Raw genomic sequence first — 20491 nt, 5'->3', positions numbered from 1 at the left:
GGTACAGTCCAACACACTCTAGGGCCACAGTCCAGAGTAAGCAGCAAAAGTCCACAATCTTCTTAACCCAGCTTTGGGTTAAGAAGACTGCGGACTATTGTGGCTTGCTCTGAACTGATATACTCACCTTGAGTGTGTTGGAATGTACCATACAAACACTGGAACCCTGTCACTGTTGAGGACTGTTTCAATTCAACTGTATGACAAGGTTATTTAAATGTACAAGATAGCTTGTAATTCACAGTATCAGACCTTAAATAAGAGGACTTTAAATAAGAGTATATTACAGGGAATGCTTAAAGCTATTGTGAGCTTTTGTGAGTGGTTGTGGCTTCTCTTGTGTGTTTTTGTTTTTTGTTACAATTCATATAGGGAGCATGTATATTTGCATGAACAAGCCTTTGGATTTTCATATCTATTTATATAAAATCTATTTCAAAAACATATCTGAGTTCATTAGCACTAATATATTTCTTCTGAAATAAACCAAAATAGAAAAGTCACTTTCATATGTTTACAGTGATCCCTCTCCTCAAGACTGAGGTATAATTATCAGGCACAAATCAAAAAATTCCATATGGATTTCTTCCCAGAGCCTGGATTTGTTTGGTAACATGTAGGTGGGCGAGGGGAAAGAAGGACCCCCAAAATGAAAGCTGCAACACATGGTATATGCTACAATTCCCACTACAATTCTCTCATTAATTTTAGAAATTAAATCTATAATATATTGGCATTCAGGAGGAGTACAATCCATGGCAAAGCAGAATTACAGAATAGTAACAGGAGACATGCTGTCATAAATACTGTCAGAGTTACATGTTCATTAATAAACTAGTTCTATCTTCATTAAAATCCATCATTAAACCCCAGAATCTGAAAAGAACAATTGCATCTCTACTCTTGAATGACTTTGTTTCCTTAAGATAACATTCAGTCATTTGACTTTGTACAATGATGCTGTTTAATAATATTGCATACCTAAAAATAGTCCAAATCCATTTTAATGGTGAATGAAAAATAACATGTATAATTTTGGCAACACTGATAGGATGGTAATTTTGGACATGGTATTAGCAAGTGTCCTTTGCAACCCATGCAAAAAAGATTTTTCTGCCTTGAGCCTTCCAGAAAACTGGGAATCATCCACTTTCTGCACTTGTGCTTATGACCAATTAAAATACAGAATAAAGAAGGCCTTAAAATACTGGTGCACATGGGTGACACTTTTAACACCATCTGAAAGTAAATGGTCTTTCACCATTCAAGCACCTACTCCAAAGGGCAAGAAAGAACTTGTGGACAAGTACTGTTAGAATTGCTGTTTCTTCTGGCATGGTCCATTTGCAGTCTCACCCCTTAATTTAGTGAGATTAAAGGGAGATTTCTACCTTACTGCCCATGCTTGAGATGACTGCTGCCACTATTATGCTAATAAAGCTGAAATTTGCAAGAGTTTTTGATGTCCAGCATTGAAAGCTTATTCTTTAAGTGAAATTCATTTTTCTGGATTTGACAGTCTTCAGTCAAGATCCCTTGCATCTCCCCCCTTTCCTTAAAAAAAAAATCACAACTTGAATGATTAGCAGAAATACTAAAGTATACTAAATAGTTACTGCATAGAAACCGCATGACCAAGTGATGGTGTATGTAAAGGCAGCTTGACATCTGTTCCTTTAGCAAAATTAAATCCTTTTAAAGAAAAGATTACAATTAACCACAGCACCCTTTCTCCCCCTCCATTTGACAAAAAGCCAGAATCACAATCCTATCAACATTCCACATTGTAGGATAATACTGAAGAGAAAGGAATAGAGTCATGCATTAAAAAAAAAAAACCACTATTGCTCTTTTTTATAAAGAGGAGGGGTAACAAAAATGTGCGTACTTTGAAAATGCAAGCTTACCAACACAGTTAACAATGCATTATATTTCATTTTGCTGGGGAAAAGCTTCTAAGCACTACATTTTGCCAATGCATTGTTCAATCTACACAGTCAGAATTGTGTTTGGGGTGGGGATTTAAAATGACAGTATATAATCCAATATTTCATTGAGAAAAGAAAAATAAACAAACACACACACATTGGTACCAATATCCTGTTTCCATCTCATGTGTCTCAGACAGAAGAGCACAGGATAGCAGATGCCTTTAAAACCATAAATGTAAAAGAAAATACTGCTTGAGTGTATCCATTAGATTTTTCTGTATACACTGTCCTTTTAACTAGAGGGGTATATTGATACTGAGCATGTGCAATGAAGAAAAAGCTTGCAATGTCAGTGTGAATAATGGGTGAAGAAAGGGAATGAGGGGGTGTGGCATCTCAATCAAGATTAAAATGAACTGATAAAGCAGCATATGGACTGGATAACAAATAAAAAAATGTTTATTCACTGAAGGAACTGGTTAATGGAGACTGCCAGCACGTTGCCATGGAAACACTGACTGTTGGAGCTGTACCATCTCATACCTTATCCAATACATTCCTGGTTGTTGGTAGTAGTCCAAAGACCCTGATCTCTTGATGGTAAACCCGTGGTCCAGCTGAGCAGAGAGAAACGGGGCAACTCAGTGGATCAACATTGTGCTAGAGAATTAAGACCTCCAGACTAAAACTGTTCCTTATTTAGTGCATATTTATTGATCACACAAGGTCCTTATCTAACCTCCTAAGAAAGAAATATATATATATATATTTATCTATGCACTGAAAACTGGAAAAGAAGAAAATGTACAAATGATAAAGAAGAAACTAAACTGTAAATGTCTTATCTGGCTAAATAAGAATCTCATTTGCTTTAAACTGAGACACAGGTTACTCGCTGCAGAACTCATTTAGTTTGACCTTGGAAAAACAGCTTGTTTGCAAAGACAGAAAAGTAGGGTTACACACAAAGGTAATTCCCACCCCACCCGTGCTTTTACAATAGAGGGAGTGGTCAAACTATTTAAATATATATAAATGATCAATAGTAGCCATTCCTAGGACCAAAATAGACAAGACCACTCCATTATAATAGTTTTGCTTCTGCACAATTGTGAAAGTGCACAAAAATGAACAGAAGAATCCTATTTTGATATACCCATCGGACTTTATCATTTAAGCTTTCAGTTTTAAAATAATGTTAATCTTGGTAACAATGGCTACTTAGGCATTTATTACTCTGCCATACATACTGAGCATAAAAAAGTAAAACAAAGTTGCACTGAAAAATCATTATTAACTTGTACCCAAATTCAATCCATTAAACAGAATGCTTTAGAGAAAAATACGTTGCCATATATGTGACTCAGTAAGAAGCACACATTCAGTACAGCTCTGCAATTGCAGTGAATTGGGAATAGTAACAAAAGGGTGTTATTTTTCTAACCTTTTCCACAGTATATTGACATGTGGCCGGGGCACCACTTAACAGGTAATTAAATGCTATTTTAGTGCAGAAAGTTTGAAAAAGAAACAGAACCAGAACAGGCTGTGCAGTTTAATACTGGAGAATGCTACAGCATTTACATACAGAGCTATAAAAGGAAAAGGTCTCTGTGTGTGTGTGTGCATGCGCATGTCTTAATTCCGCCCCTCTGGTAAGAATCATGGTGTAGTGCATAATGCCAGAGGTTCACAATTTAAGCTGAAAAAGGTATCTGATACCAGTTATTTACTTATTGCATGTCACGTGTTGATTCTGAATCCACAGAAGCTGATGTAAAAAAATTTCAATTTATTTTGTTTCATCAATACGTATTTTGTCCTTAAAATATAAATAAAGCAGCCAAACGATTGAACACTTCCTGTTGAAAAATAGGATCCACTGCATTTTCTTTTACTTCCAAGCAGCTTGATCTGCTATTGCCATCTACTGGCTTACTAGCATAATGCATATGTAACACAGCAACAGCAAACCTTTTGGTTTCTAACAAAAATAGTATATTACAATTTTAAAATTTTTGATTATTTTATTGCAGAGGAGAATTTAGATTATAATCATATATTTCCTCTGCTTGATAAACAGAATACGTTAGTAACTTGAAACAAGCTACAGATGTACGTAATGAATGCATGAAACCCAACAGTACTTGAGGAGTGACACAGCTGCTGCTTCAAAACAAGCTCAGTTAGTAATAAGTGCTGCCATTCACAAGACAATAAAGGTTGCACGTTAAGGGGCAATTCACAAGTTCAAGCTGTTTCCTTCTGAATGTGATCCTTCTCAACTGTGCCTATCTGTATGAGGCATGTTATGCGTACAATGACAGTACAGGCATTCCTGCTTGTATTTCTACATGAAAAAAGTACTTTTGGTAGGTGTTGAGGTAAAATCCAAAGCTGAAGGCATCTGACAGCACTATCCATTGCACAATTATCCACTTGAAGTAGGGCTGAGATGGATGCTGTGCATTTGTGAAACAAAAGCTGCTGTGCATTTGTGAAACAATTTGAGCCTTTAGCCATGTTGTTATGATTTGACTGGAGTTCAGTTTCAGACCCTTCTCCTAAACATATGTGCCCTGCTCCAGAAGTTCTAGTACATTTTAGGTGCCCTAGAGAGCTCTGTGCCCAAAGAGACTGTTAAATTTCTGCCCAACAGGAGTACATGTAGAACATTTGTACACTAGAGCTTAATGCAGATTGGTATTTGTTCATAATTTAGGGACTAGAACTGAACCATTGTATTGTGGCCTCATATGGCCATAGAGGGTTCCTCTGGATTATGACTTGTTTTTAGGTTCCAGAAAGACTCTTAACACCCAAAGAGCCAATTGGCTTTCTTGCCTCTGATAGATCACATAATAGTTTCAGGTCAGCCTGGGAATTTGCCAGGGTGAGAGTGATGGCTGAGGTCTATCTAGTTCCTGACTTCTAACTCCTTCTCACTCTGCAGCTGCTAGAGAGTGAGACCCCAGAGTATCATGCTGTGGTAATTAGTTCTACTGAAGCCAGTAGGATGTAGTCTTAAGTACTTTTTGTTAAGATGGGCTATGAAGCAACTGAAGTGCAAACATATTTGTGGTTCATGCTCTGGAGATAGTTTAGTCTTTCCTTGTAGCCACTGTAAAATGATACCTAACATTTTTGTTTTGTATTTCCATGGATATGCTTTATTAATCCATCTTTTCCCACTTTGCCTCACTTCTCAAAACAATCTTAACCCCAAATTAGGCCAGTGACTGAGTCAGTCTACAAATTCAGTAAAAGTAGTACCCTCTCTATCTACACTGGCATGATATAAATTACTACCAGAGTTTTCTCTTTCCCCCTTCATCAACATACACTTAGAAACCTCTCTTAGCATGCATGCCACAAACATAAATTAACCCATGCTTAGCTAATATGCTGAATTTTACTGAATAGTGTATTTTTGAGAAGGGGTACTTATTCATTTCTAAACAGAAAAGGAGTGTTGGTCAAATCTCCAGCATAATAACATTATATTACAACTCTTTCAAGACATCTGTGTCCAGTTAAGACATAATTACCAGCTTTCCTCTTTAGTGACCAGAGACCCTACCAGGCAACAGTCAAGTTGCTAGTTCAAAACATTCAAAGAAAAACAGTGACAAATTGAGAATGTCTACTTATAGAATTGAAGCAATTACTTGTATTTTTAAAAGCAACATTCTTCAGGATTCAGAGTTTAAACAATGTAGACAAGAAAACTGCATTAATTGATACTGCTGATTCTTATTTATTTAGAAAATTTCTACCCCACCACCGAACTAAAGCACTACTCTGTAAAAAAAAAACAAAAAAAAAACTGCATCCCAGCTGTATAACACACAAAAGTAAATATCAGCAGGGATAGTGCTGCAGTTGTTTTGTATACTTTTCCCAATACTTTAAAATAGCTATTTAAGAATACATTTTTCAAAGGAACTTGAAATTAGCACTAATAATACACACTAAACATGCTAACTAAATGAAGGTGAAGTGCTAAATACCTAAAGATCTGCTTCAGGGGAACTCAAAGTTTGTCACTGTTATTCCTTTAAAAGGTTTCAGACTCCTGTATAGAATGCAAGGAATATATGACCAACACATTAAAATGTCAGTCATCCTTCACTTTGAAGGGCTAATCCACACTGGACAGGATTTTGTTATGCATGAAATAGCCCCCTCTCCTTAATGTAAGAGTGGCATAAATGCACAGTACAATACTGAATAGATTACATCTTTATTAGCCAATCGGCTTCAATGGAATTAGAAAAGTATAAGCCTGCTTAGATTTGCACTGTTAAAAGTGCACAGCTCTTCCACCCAAGACTTCCATGATTAATTTCAATGGAGGTGATGGCTCTACACAAAGGGAAAAGTAAACAGAACTTTCCCCCTTCCTAGAGAGAAGCTTCACAGGAGCATTTTGGAGTGCCCAAAGAGCTCCAGAAAGATTGCAATGGCTGTGGTCAAAGGTTATTTACACCCAGAGGGCCTCTAAGTTAATCTGAATACATGAAGTTGGATTCAGATGATCAGTTCTATGAGTGCAAGTGCTTCTTCCCACACAGCGTGATTTTCCCATCTTCCCATCTATAGCAGCACAAAATTTCCCTAGAAATAAGCTACTACTGGTCTGGAAGATGCTACTGGACTTAAAGCATACTTTAAAAAACACACACACATACAGACACTGTTCTAATTCTTACATCTAGACAACTTATCATCAGTATTCTGTATCCAACGTATGTAAACAAATTGTTTTAATACAAAAGAGGGTCCAATTATGCCCTAGGAACATCTTAACACTAAATTGGGCCACCTGTAGAATATTACATTACAAATTTACTACACTACTTTAAAGCACTAAATCAATTCTGTTCAGCATTGCATTTTAATTTTAGCAATTGGCCTTGCTAAACCTATACTGAAATGCAAAGATCATCTTTTGATTTGGTTGGCTGTTTGCATTAGGTTGTGTATTGTGCAATACAGAATAGTTGAGTGGCTTTATTTATTAATATTAATTTGCCTGTTAGGACATTGATAAACTCATCACAGAAAGGTGCTTTCAGTATTTTAGAAAAGTTAATAAAAGCAGCAGGATTTATCTTCACATTTGTAATCAAATATTTAGGAAGGGTACTACCAAGACACATGCAAAATTCCAGTATCAAACAGCCAAAATGCCAATGGTCAATAGATATAATTTGATGCCAGTCGAGATGTGGAGCTCTGCATATTGTGTTATGACTATCACATTTTGGAGGGTTATTATGGTGAGAAAATTCACTGCAGAGTCTTTTTTCATTTAAAATACTTCAAGTGTTGAACAAATAGATTTCCAGTGCAACTGATGCAAATTAAAATGAAAATAAACATAATAAAGGAGGCAAAGAATGGGTGCAAAAGCATTTTGAACAACTTTTGAAAGCTATGAAATCCCCTCATATAGCGAACCTGAGCAGTACTTCTCATGGACAAGCGTGCTGGCAGTCCAATTGAAAAGATTTTCAGCTGGGCAGTTGAGAAAAATAACCTGGCATTTCATATGAAGAATGCATATAATGGGATGCTTTTAAGTTGTGAGAGAGCTACTGTAGCGTCTGTTGTTTAAAAATTAAAGCAAAAACCAATGCTGACTGTATGTTTGCTGATGACATAAAAAGACAAAGCCTAAGGAAAGCATGTATTTTGATTTTAAAAGCTAATGAAATAAAATATATGAGAGAGAGAGAGAGAGAGATGGGAGGGGGGACGCACAGCTTGAAATGGGAAACACTTGCAATGCTAAGTAACTCTGGAGCAAGCATCCCTCCTCGTGGCCCAAACAGCCTATGCTGGTAGAACTGAATTGACTTCATGCTGACTTAAATCCATTGCTGAAAGGGTTGAATCAAAACTGGGGAAAGTACAAAAAAAAAAAAAGGCCACATTTGCAGTTATACCACCTGCACATTACTAAAGCTGTGGAGCAAACACAGATTATTTGGATATGGAAATGGTTATGTTCAACGCATTCATTCTAATGGTTCTCTTTGGAACATGATTAATATGGGCATTTGTGGATGAAAGCTTAAACACAGGCAGACATAAGGGAGGAGATGCACACACTGTTAAAAAGTGGCTGCCAAATGGTTTTATAATTCTTGGGGGATGGCAGAGGGAAACCAATAAATACTAATATTTTGTTATTGTTTGTTTTTATGCACTGGTCACATACAATGTTGGGGGGGAGGTGTTAAGAAGACTGGCTTGTTTATGCACAACTGAAATTGAACTTGGTTCTGCCCCCCCCCCCTTTGGAATGTTCAAACACACAGCTGTTATGTAGCTGCGGCAGGCTAGAAAATTTGTTTAGAGCTCTTTTTTAAATCTTAAACTGATTTAATACCTGGCTGATTGAAGGGCAGTGGTTTGCCAGATTTGCTACAAAAGAGTGACATGCAGACTGAATGAAACCCACATGGTGCACCTGTGCCTTAAAATGGCAAAGGCTTGCTTTGGTGTACTTAAGCAAGGGGAATCCATATTCAGACTTTTTAATACTGCACTGTTACTGACTATAATTTCCAAAGGACTGTTACTGACTATGTCAGATTGAGTGGCAGATTAGGTCTAAGCCATATCCCATCTATAATATGGTGGTAGCTGTTTGGCCTTGAGTTGCTGCATGGACACTGAATGGTTTTCTACATGCCAAAGCAGGCAAGCTTTTGGGAAGGACCTTGCTGTGGCAAACACTTAGCTTGTCTATGCAGCATTCTAGTATTAGCAAGTATAAGCAGCAGATGCCATGCCATATTTTGTGACCCTTCTGTTTATTAATTATAAAGTAACTGTGCTTCTAATCAGGGTCTACTTGTACTCTCTATAGAGCAGATTATAATGACTAAATTTAGGACATGGATGTCATAGGAAGGAAATGTTCATAAACCTAAATGACAATAGAATGTGTAATTTTTTGTTGGACTTAGCCTATTGAGGGATTGCATTTTCAGTGAAATACAGGAATGTGCACCTTGACCTGGACAGCCAAGGCTAGTCCAATCTTGTCAGATCTCGGAAACTAAGCAGGGTCAGCCCCAGTTAGTACTTGGATTGGAGACCAGCAAGGAAGTCTGGGGTTGCTACGCAAAAGCAGCCAATGGCAAACCACCTCTGAGTGTCTCTTGCCTTGAATACCCGATGGGGTCACCAGAAGTAGGCTGTGACTTGACAGCAAAAGGAGAAAAAAAGAAAAAGGAGGAATATGCATAAAGTCTAACAAAGTTGGCTGATGGTAAATCAATTAGAAAATACATTGATGGAATAATAGATTTACAGCATTAAAGATGAAACTGTTCAATAGTTGGAGGCATCTCTTTCACACGGATTATTATTTTATGTACAATGGCAAAATAGATAAGCAGTGTATTGCAGATGCTTACTGCTATAACGGAGACACCAGCAGCAGTGCTGTTGGGCTTAGGGCCTGTGTTGAAATGCTTTTTTATCTTTCCAGCTACTGACAGCTGATGTTCGTTCTCTGGAAGGCCATCATCCTGCAAAGCAAGACAAGTAGTTATCAGACACTATCTCTGCAAATGCTTGAAAAGCAGTTCTGGAGCTACCCTCCCATATATACAATGGTTTAACCAGTGGGATCTTCAAAAAGGGGGGGAAGGAATCTTTAATAACCGGGATATTTTTAATGGTAGTGTAGAAATATTGCCCTGACTTGGATAGCCCAGGCTAGCCTGATTTTGCCAGTTTTTGTGAAGCTAAGCAGGGTCAGTATTTGGAAGGGAGACCACCAAGGAATACCAGGGTTGTGATGCAAAGGCAGTCAATGGCAAACCATCTCTAGCCTTGAAACCCTATGGGGTCACCATAAGTCATCTGTGACTTGACAACACTTTCCACCACCACCAATGGAAAAAAAAATTAGCTTTGTGAATTTATCTTACAGGTTGTTCACAACATTTCACCAACTGATTTGCTAGGGGTTTGTGAATGGAGCCCAACCTGAAACAACAGGACAGCTAGATGGCCATTCTGCTTTTGTATAGCATATTCAGTTTGCTAGCCTTTTAACTTACTCAGAATGCCTGAAGTTGATATAGATAAAGCCTAAACCTGCATACACTGGGGGGGGGGGGGGAGAAAGCATCACATAACCTATTTAATGGTTCCTTTTGCATAACGCTAAAGTGGCCTTAAGATAAGGCTGTTACCCTATCTGTAGCCAGGGCTTTTTTTGAGCAGGAACGCATAGGAATGCAGTTCTGGCTAGCTTGGTGTCAGGGGTGTGTGGCCTAAAATGCAAATTAGTTCCTGCTGGGCTTTTCTACAAAAAAGCCCTGTCTGTAGCTGTGCCTTGAAGATTCTTCCAAAGGATTAATTAATTCCCACCTAATGCTTATTTGCATGCAGGCAATATTTTTGCACTGAAACTGGAAAATGATCTTGAAGGATTCAAGTACTTTCATGATTTGACAGACAATGTGAATTTGATGTGCAACAAATTAGATACAAATGGGGTTGTTGTAGTCAGTGCTGACAAATACTTTGCCATATATGATCTCAGCATGGCAATAAGATTGAATTTGGAATCAGATTATTGTGAAGATAAAACCTTAAACTTAGCTACATGGGATCTAATCTAATGCTATGTACATCAATAAATCTAAAGCTGGGTAGATCAGCTCTTCTGCTTCCCTGTCTATAACTGTTGCAGTTGGATTCTGGCTTTGCTATCCTTTGTCTGTACAGTATGGCTTATTCATTTTATCGTATTTCTATCCTGCTCTCCCTACAAGCGGGCTCAGAGTGGATTACAACAGAATAAAACAGCTAAAAACATCACAGAATACTTAGTTAAAACCAACAACCACTCCATATAACATAATTTGCAAGATGGCAGTTGCAGTTTGACAGGAACTCCTACATGAATCCTGCATGTGTGCCCAAGATGGACCAGAATGTTGGGCAAGTATAACCACCATCAATAGCATAGTTGAATTAGTGCAAGTCCTAATAATAATAATAATAATAATAATAATATAATAAAATTTTATTTATATCCCGCCCTCCCCCACCAAAGCAGGCTCAGGGCGGCTAACAACATCCATAAGCAAACAATACAGTAGATAAAAACATTAGATTAACATTATTTAAAAACCAGTCAATACTTAATTAAAAACATTACTAAATCTGACAGTAGCATTGTTGTTTTTTGACGCTATCCCTGTCAGTTAACATAGGCAAGGTGGATGTGTGGAGCAGGGGCAAGGTGTGGGCAGGGTGGAACAGTGTGGAGCAGGGGAGGCCGATGCAGTCTGTACACTCACCACTTCAACCAAAGCCCTGGCAGAACAACTCTATTTTGAAGGGCCTGTGAAACTATAATGAGTCCTGCAGGGTCCTGAACTCACTTGGGAGTGTGTTCCACCAGGCTGGGCTAGAGCCAAAAAAGCAGTGGCCCTGGTTGAGGCTAAATGAATGTCTTTTGGGCTGACGGCCACCAGGAGATGTTGTTCTGAGGAATATAACGTTCTAGGGACATATTGGGAGAGATGGTCCTGCAGATATTGTACTCATTATTGCATTCATTCTTATTATTTCAGGTTTGGAGGAACTGATTCAACAGTTGCAGGCAGAACCTTGTTCAGTCTTAGAATGGTACACCAAATTCTTTTTTTTTTTTGATGGCATACATGAAAGAGATAAGATTTAAAACAAACATTTATAAGGCTACAGTCAGAGTTTAACTTGAGAAAACTGTGTACTGAACACAGGCAACGTCTTCATATCATGCCTGAAACTAAGAACTGACAAAACTTCAGGAAGCTAGTATTGCATTCCAGAATCATGAACATAGCAATTTCTTGATGCATTACTTCAGGTATTTTTCAGAACGTAAACAAAGAAGTGTATTGTTGACCAATCTGTGGCCAATATTTAAATGTGTTCATTCCAAAGAGACATTTCAAAGATTTGACAAATAAAGGATTTAAAAACAGTAATACTAAAATAAAACCTTCACTCCTTAATTTACTTACATTAACCCACGGGTGTTCAAGGACTTGCAAGGCTGAGAATCGCTGATCTATATCTACCTGAAGCATCATAGTGATAAGTTCCTGTGAAATGAGAAGTTTAGACCCAATTTAAAGTTCATTCTATCCAGATATGATTGGTTAATATTAGTGCAGTAAAGGTTTATTTGTGAAAAATAAACCAAGAGAAAGAATGTCCAAGTCTTCAGCGGAAAACATGCGCCAACTACCTACAATAATGTGAAGAAGCTATAGTGTAGTGCTGAGACATCACAAAGTGAAGAAATTCTTAGATAATGTTGCTAATGAAAAAGGAAACATTATCCTCCAACTTATAAAACATCACTCTGGTCTTCTCATAGTTCTTGCATGAATAATAGATAAAATATTTTAAAATTTTAAGACTCAGTTATATTTATTTATTTTCTTCTTAACAATGAAATAAATACATGGAAAGTTTATAATAATAGCATGATCACAGAGCAAACAAACCTATGCATCTTTTTCTGTACTCTTTTCTATATTGGGAGCCTGTGTTTCATAAGATACTTAGAAAATAGAAGGTTAGGTAACATTTGCCAGTGGTGTTGAAAGATCATTTGAGAAATTTAAACTTTATTGGATTATTTGAAATACAGAGATAATAGAACATGCCTAAATAGGTTTTATCTCATGCAGCACCAATAGAAAGTGGTGGTAGAAGTAGATCTTTCTTGTTTTCTTCTTCACCTAGCAGCTGCCTGTGTGCTAGGCACTAGGCAATGCATGTGGCTAAGAAATGAAGCAATACAGATGGCTGCAATGAGGAGGAAGTGGAACTCATCCCTCCAACTTTTTCCGCCTGCAAGTCCTCTTGTAGCAGTCAAAGCATGCAAAGGATCCATCCCCATACATACACATGGTGCCTATCACTAATTAAGGATTATTTTCCAAATTAGTCAAAGGACTTCCTCATTAATTCAATTAGCTCACATACTAAGGATTCCAAATTCCACTAAAATGTCATTTGAAATGTAAAAATCAGCCAGTTTCACCATGACACATTTTAGCTTCCAACTAAATGTATACATCTATACCCTTGGACATTGATAGTTTCAAGAACTGATATTGTAGAAATCACAACAGAAAAATTTGAAATGCTATCCTTTACATAAATGTTAAAATACTTTTCCTGATTGTAGCATTCTTCACAGCACTGGAAGGAGACAAGGATCCCAACTTTCTGCTCTTAACAGTCACATTTATAGATTCATACTATAACTCTACGTGGGCACAGTTGTCATATGCAAGTATGAAAACACAAACTGTTACTTTACTTTCAAATTTCAAACAAGAAATCACAGCTAAACTATTCCGCCAAATGCCATCCATGAGAATAAACATGTTAAAAACTCTTATTCAAATTCAAAGCCATGAGAATCATGTCAATGTGATTCTTTTACACTATGAAGACATATTCCATAGATGACTAAGGAAAGAACTGTCTACAAATAAACAATAACGATTTTCATTTCTAATTTCTAAGCATTCTAATTTCATTTCTAATTTCTAAGCATGATCTTATCAGTTTTTCAAAAAATAAAAATAAATAAAATGTACTCTGGCTAAAGTTTTCAAAAACCCTCTGCACTGAAAAGCTATTACATATTAGATACTTATATGACTTCATGCTTATATGAGTTCACATACTTTCAGCACAGGGTTGCCAGCCCCCCCACTCTGCCCACTGAAGGGAGGTTTAGGTTGGTAGGCTGCTGTCACTGGTGATTTCACTTCTGGCATGTATAGGAAATGACATCATCAATTCAGCAAAGTCATGGTGATGGTCTGTTATTTGTGTAACCGCTATGGTAGAATCCATTTTTACCACAGAGTTTTTGCCAAATACCAGAGAAACACTGCAACGTTGTCGATGTGATGACATCACTCCCAGTACATACTGGAAGTGACATCACCATGTCACTGACAAGGTAGCCTGGGCTTCCCTTCCATTTCTGATATCCCCCTGAATCTTCACCAGTTGCTAGGAGGAACCTGGTAGCCCGATTTCAACACTAGGTAAAACTTCTTTATAATAAGTTTGTGATATAATATATGGACATATTCTATGTTTGCACACTCAGAGACATAGGGAGATTTTGGATAAGACAGTAAGCAAGAAAAAAAACTATTCAAATTTTGTAAATCTACCTTTGCTGAGTCAGAAACATTATCCCAATACGGAGATGGGAAGTCTACTTGTCCCATCAATATCTGATCAAAAAGAACCTCCTGGTCTTCTCCGCTCCTGCAGAATGAAGGAAGAAAACCATCATCTGCTATCACTGATTGCAATGTTAGCACTATAACAAAAAAGTGAAATAGTAAGTTTTGCTGTTATTCAATTTGTATGTCTTTCTCATTTCACACTGTGAGTCTACAAAAGGGACCTGGATTCTAGAGACTGTTGGCATTCATTAAAATTAAAAAAGAGGGCTTCATCAAACAACCTTCTTCATCAGTTCACCAGTCTTGCTCTGAAATTTGCACCCTACTTTCAACCTCCCCTCATGTTTGTTTTATATTTTACACAATTCTGAAATGATTTAACATGAAATTTAAGTCCTGAGAAGGCAATCTTTTTGGCAACAAAATTATTATCTATAAAAATAAGCCTGCAGTATACTGATCTTATGCAATGAAGTTTGGGTGGATTAAATTGCATCACATAGCTAGAGAAGAACAGCCAGCATTGTACACAAGACATGGGCCACTGACAAAGCCAAGAAGCATTTTTAAGAGATGAATAGATGAGCAAATCCCATACCCACGGAATGGAGGAAACCCACACAGCAGGATATAAGTGATCACGCCAGCTGCCCAGATGTCCACCTTCAGGCCATACCTAAAGGCAACAAGAGAATATGGATTGGTTATGCAGAGAGTGCAATTTCTGCTTCTGATAACAAAAGCATAAATAAATTAAATTTCAAATCCTTAAGATAAATAATTATCTTTTTGTGGCATTAGGGAATACTTGAAGAAATTAGAAAAGCAGAAGCTAAATTTAAGGTTCAGAAGTCCAAGTGCAACATGATTTAACATTGTGATGTAGGAGGCTACATAACAGAGTTGGGAACAATTTCAGATATAATACAGTTAATGCGTTCAAGGTTTCTTAACTGTCATGTAGTTAATCTAGTTAACTTATAAAACTGTTCACTAAGCTTTTAATGAGCAAATGAAAATTTACAAGTATGTATGATAACATTCTAGGTAGTTACTTAAATCTCAACCTATTTTATTTTAGTTCCACAAAACTGCATCATACCAGAACACAAATAAGTGAAATTTTTGAAAACACCCCCCCATCTCCTGTACAATGCACAACTTTTGACTACTCTCAAGAAGACTTTGGTATCTATGCTTCTCTTTTATACATGCACTCAGCACAGCAGATTCAAATGAAGGAAGAAAGAAAATACTCAATAGAGAACGGGAGTTTTAATTAATGCAACCTTCGAGACATTATACATATTTAATTCTTGTGCTGGTCCTATTTTCTAAGTGACCTACTGAGATTTAATTAGCTAAGTGCTAATGCAATAATCCATTTCAACTTTCACATTTAAATGGCCTCATGTTAAAATTGTCTTACCCAGTTTCTGCAATGATTTCTGGAGCTACGTAGGTAGGTGTCCCACAGACAGTGTAAAGAGGTCCATCAACTATAGTAGCCAGTCCAAAATCTCCTAGCTTCAGGGACTTGCTTCCATCTTGGTGTTCATAAACCTAAAAAAAGGGTTAACCTTCCAATTTAGTACCTTGCTTTTGCCAGAAAGCTCCTTTTTCCAATTGATAATACTGTGAGCATGGGACTGAAACTCTCATATCAAACCCAGTATGGTATACTGGTTAGTACTGGGCTAGGATCTGGGAGGCCCAGGTTCAAATACCCACTCTGCCATGGAAGCTTGCTGGGTGACCTTGGGCAGTCACACACTCTCAGCCTAACCTACCTGTGGGGGTAGAGGAGGAGAGGAGAACAATGTAAGCCATTTTGGGCCCCCGTTGGGGAGAAATATGGGGTATAAAATACAGAAGAAAGGAGGATGGAAATGAGGAAGATTATCCCTTTGCTCATTTGGTAGTCCATTTATTTTATATTTATTCATTGTTTTAATTTATTAATTTAATTGATTAATGTGCTAATTTTCCAGATTCCTGCTACTAGGTGAGAGATTAGAAATTATGTGTCATAATTTACCAGCCAAAACATTGGATACAGACACCTACTAGTGTAAAACTACCATGTCAATAATAAGATGCTGCCTTTAATACAGGTAAAGGCCTCAACTGTGAACAGGGCCCCTCAGTGCAAGCTGTATTTTTAAGGAAGCAGTCCTAGAGATCCAGGAGAGATCTTTATTATATTATAGCAGAGGCTATATTATAGCAGAGGCTGTGGTGGGAAAAGAAAATGGTTAGTGATCTTAACATGAGAAAAGATGGAAGGAGTTGGGTATGTCTTATGAGAAGTTGCCTTCAAAAAGATATATGGGGGAGCTGCTTCTGTTGACAGGAGAACTAACCATCGACTAAACAATAGCTAAAATATTTAGTGTGAACATGAGACCTAGTATTTTAAGGGTAGCAGAATCTTGCAAGACCTGCTTAGAGCAGGGCCAAAAAATATGATGACAAAACTCCGAGACAGTGTACTCGATACCATGTCACTTCAGCCTGATGTGGGAGAGCAGCCAAAAGGGTGTGGGAAACTATGCTAGAACACTGCTTCTTATGGACAGGGATATTCTGCTGGGAGGAACAGGGTAATTGATGACCTGCTTTCTGAAATGGTACAGTGTAAGAACAGATCACATTTCTTTTTTAAAAAAACTAAATGTTGTTAAGAACATAAGAACATAAGAGAAGCCATGTTGGATCAGGCCAACGGCCCATCAAGTCCAACACTCTGTGTCACACAGTGGCAAAAAATGTTATATACACACATACACTGTGGCTAATAGCCACTGATGGACCTGTGCTCCATATTTTTATCTAAACCCCTCTTGAAGGTGGCTATGCTTGTGGCCGCCACCACCTCCTGTGGCAGTGAATTCCACATGTTAATCACCCTTTGGGTGAAGAAGTACTTCCTTTTATCCGTTTTAACCTGTCTGCTCAGCAATTTCATCGAATGCCCACGAGTTCTTGTATTGTGAGAAAGGGAGAAAAGTACTTCTTTCTCTACTTTCTCCATCCCATGCATTATCTTGTAAACCTCTATCATGTCACCCCGCAGTCGACGTTTCTCCAAGCTAAAGAGTCCCAAGCGTTTCAACCTTTCTTCATAGGGAAAGTGCTCCAGCCCTTTAATCATTCTAGTTGCCCTTCTCTGCACCTTCTCTAAAGCTATAATATCCTTTTTGAGGTGCGGCGACCAGAACTGCACACAGTACTCCAAATGAGACCGCACCATCGATTTATACAGGGGCATTATGATACTGGCTGATTTGTTTTCAATTCCCTTCCTAATAATTCCCAGCATGGCATTGGCCTTTTTTATTGCAAACGCACACTGTCTTGACACTTTCAGTGAGTTATCTATCATGACCCCAAGATCTCTCTCTTGATCAGTCTCTGCCAGTTCACACCCCATCAACTTGTATTTGTAGCTGGGATTCTTAGCCCCAATGTGCATTACTTTGCACTTGGCCACATTGAACCGCATCTGCCACGTTGACACCCACTCACCCAGCCTCAACAGATCCCTTTGGAGTTCCTCACAATCCTCTCTGGTTCTCACCACCCTGAACAATTTAGTGTCATCCGCAAACTTGGCCACTTCACTGCTCACTCCCAACTCTAAATCATTTATGAACAAGTTAAAGAGCATGGGACCCAGTACCGAGCCCTGTGGCACCCCACTGCTTACCGTCCTCCACTGCGAAGACTGCCCATTTATACTCACTCTCTGCTTCCTATTACTCAGCCAGTTTTTGATCCACAAGAGGACCTGTCCTTTCACCCCATGATTCTCAAGCTTTCTAAGGAGCCTTTGATGAGGAACTTTATCAAAAGCTTTCTGGAAGTCAAGGTAAACAACATCTATCGGGTCTCCTTTGTCCACATGTTTGTTCACCCCCTCAAAGAAATGCAACAGGTTAGTGAGGCAAGATCTTCCCTTGCAGAACCCATGCTGAGTCTTCCTCAATAACCCGTGTTCATCAATGTGCCTGCTCATTCTGTCCTTGATAATGGTTTCTACCAACTTTCCCGGTATTGAAGTCAGACTGACTGGCCTGTAATTTCCCGGATCTCCTCTGGAACCTTTTTTAAAGATGGGGGTGACATTTGCTACCTTCCAGTCCTCAGGAACGGAGGCAGATTTCAATGAAAGATTACAGATTTTTGTTAGAAGATCCACAAGTTCAACTTTGAGTTCCTTCAGAACTCTCGGATGTATGCCATCCGGACCATTATTAGTTTTTAATTTGTCTATCAGTTGTAGGACCTCCTCATTTGTCACCTCAATCTGACTCAGGTCTTTCAACACCCCTTCCAAAATTAGTGGTTCTGGGGCGGGCAAAAAGTTCTCGTCTTCTACAGTGAAGACGGAGGCAAAAAATTCATTTAGCTTCTCAGCCATTTCCCTATCCTCCTTCAGTAATCCTTTTACCCCATGGTCATCCAAGGGCCCCACTGCCTCCCTGGCTGGTTTCCTACTTCTAATATATTTGAAGAAAGTTTTATTGTTGGTCTTTATGTTTTTTGCAATATGCTCCTCATAGTCCCTTTTTGCCTGCCTGATCACAGTCTTGCATTTGATTTGCCACAGCCTGTGTTCCCTTTTACTAATCTCACTTGGACTGGCTTTCCACCGCTTAAAGGAGTCCTTCTTACCTTTTACAGCTTCCATTACTTTGTTTGTTAACCACGCAGGCCTTTTCTTATGCCTGTTTGTGCCTTTCCTAACTTGTGGTATGTATTTTATCTGAGCTTCTAGGATTATAGTTTTAAATAGCGTCCAAGCTTCCCCAAGGAATATCATATAAAGTTTAAAATAAAACAATACAGTTTATAAATGTGACCATATAATTATTAAAATTGTATACAAAGAGTATAAAAAATCTAACATAAATCCATTTGCTTAATAGCATAATCCAATTATCAATAAAGATACCACTTATTAATGATGTCAGGAATCTCACCCTGGGAGATTAGATATTCTAATCTTGGAAAACATATGGATTAAAAATTTGTATTCTGAGATTTATTTAATAAGTAGTTTAAATTGTCAGTGATTCTACTCATTGTGTAGACCCTCCAGAGTTTTTTATGCCATAAATCTGAGGAGGGTTTCTTTTTATCCTTCCATTTTAAAAACAGATATAATTTCTACCCCCTTTCCCACCCCCTGAAAATGCAGTTTGGTTCCTAGAGTGTTTATAAGTGGTTTTCTTTTCAGAATAGGTTGAACAACCATACTGTTGAGATTAATGTAGGCAGACTTTATCTTGAATCAGATGTATCTTCTAAGGACAGATCTAGCTTAGCCATCTATCCAAGACTGCCCATCACAGAGAATGAGAAAAGACAGGTTTTTATTTCTCCAACAAAAGATCCGTGAGGTAGGGAATCCTGCTCCTGCCAGGGTGTTGCATGATTCCATAATGTATTTTCCAAATCAATTATTCTTCATTTCTATGACTACTGACAGCACAGGAAATAATGTATGGGGACATTCTTTATAAACAATACATTCTCCCAGATCTCTAGAATATGGCTTCACTCATTAAATTGTGACCTAAGCAGCCACCAAAAGAAATACTGAGGAAAGAGAGAGAATGTGTGTGCTTTGTACAGTGTAACCACTGAAAATAAAACAAAAAAGATCTCTTCTTCTGAACCACTACACTTTAATTGTAAGGAAACAGAAACACATTGCACCATCACTTATATATTCCAAGAAGATGTTTTGTATTCAGGGACCTCTTTTTCCCTTCAGCTAGTTTTCAATGAGCTCATGCAACTGGAACTTGTCTTCAGAAACAACTAGCATTCCTAGATTCGACACATTGGCTTTGACAGAGCCAAAAAGTAGATGGGCAGGGAGGAGAATATTTAAAAGTATAATTACAGCATTATTAAAAACATAGGTTTGTTAAGTACATCTGGTTTACGGAACTTTTTTTAAAAAGTGTTCACTGAAGTGGCAGCAGTAAATTACATTTCAACATTTGCCATTTGGGGTTTCACATTAGACATTGTAAATATGTTCTGACTGGTCATATAAAAGAAAAACGTAGACCTCAGTGGCTGAAACTGCTTAACACCACAATGCTTTTTAATAAATGATCCAAAATCTATGAAAATATGCTTCCATTACATTACAGGGAATGTTATTACACTGAGAGTTTGCAAATAGGAATAAGACTAGGAATGCCCATTAAAACAACCAATTTAAGCTTTTGCCAGGGTTTTAGCCATAGAAAATATATCACTGGTAAATCCTTTTAAAAGCCAAGCCATCTT

The 20491-nt window shown here is 37.8% G+C and overlaps 1 protein-coding gene across 3 annotated transcripts in view; it reads right to left on the bottom strand.

Annotated features, from left to right (window-relative positions):
• Window positions 1–20491, bottom strand: part of DCLK1 (doublecortin like kinase 1) — a 347460-nt gene that overhangs the window by 10658 nt on the left and 316311 nt on the right. For 2 of the 3 annotated variants that reach the window (XM_060234695.1, XM_060234699.1), the window contains 5 exons: window positions 15612–15745; window positions 14781–14858; window positions 14165–14261; window positions 11978–12058; window positions 9365–9478 (listed from right to left, as the gene is read on the bottom strand). In XM_060234695.1, the coding sequence (XP_060090678.1) occupies window positions 9365–9478; window positions 11978–12058; window positions 14165–14261; window positions 14781–14858; window positions 15612–15745 (504 nt within the window). Of the gene's footprint in view, window positions 1–2474; window positions 2549–9364; window positions 9479–11977; window positions 12059–14164; window positions 14262–14780; window positions 14859–15611; window positions 15746–20491 lie in introns of all 3 variants that reach the window. The other variant, XM_060234697.1, reaches the window with a different exon arrangement.

The sequence above is a fragment of the Heteronotia binoei genome, chromosome 3 (assembly GCF_032191835.1).
Source record: "Heteronotia binoei isolate CCM8104 ecotype False Entrance Well chromosome 3, APGP_CSIRO_Hbin_v1, whole genome shotgun sequence".
Taxonomy (NCBI): domain Eukaryota; kingdom Metazoa; phylum Chordata; class Lepidosauria; order Squamata; family Gekkonidae; genus Heteronotia; species Heteronotia binoei.
The sequence above is the reverse complement of the archived record's forward strand: the minus strand, read 5'-3'. Positions and strand labels throughout refer to the sequence as shown.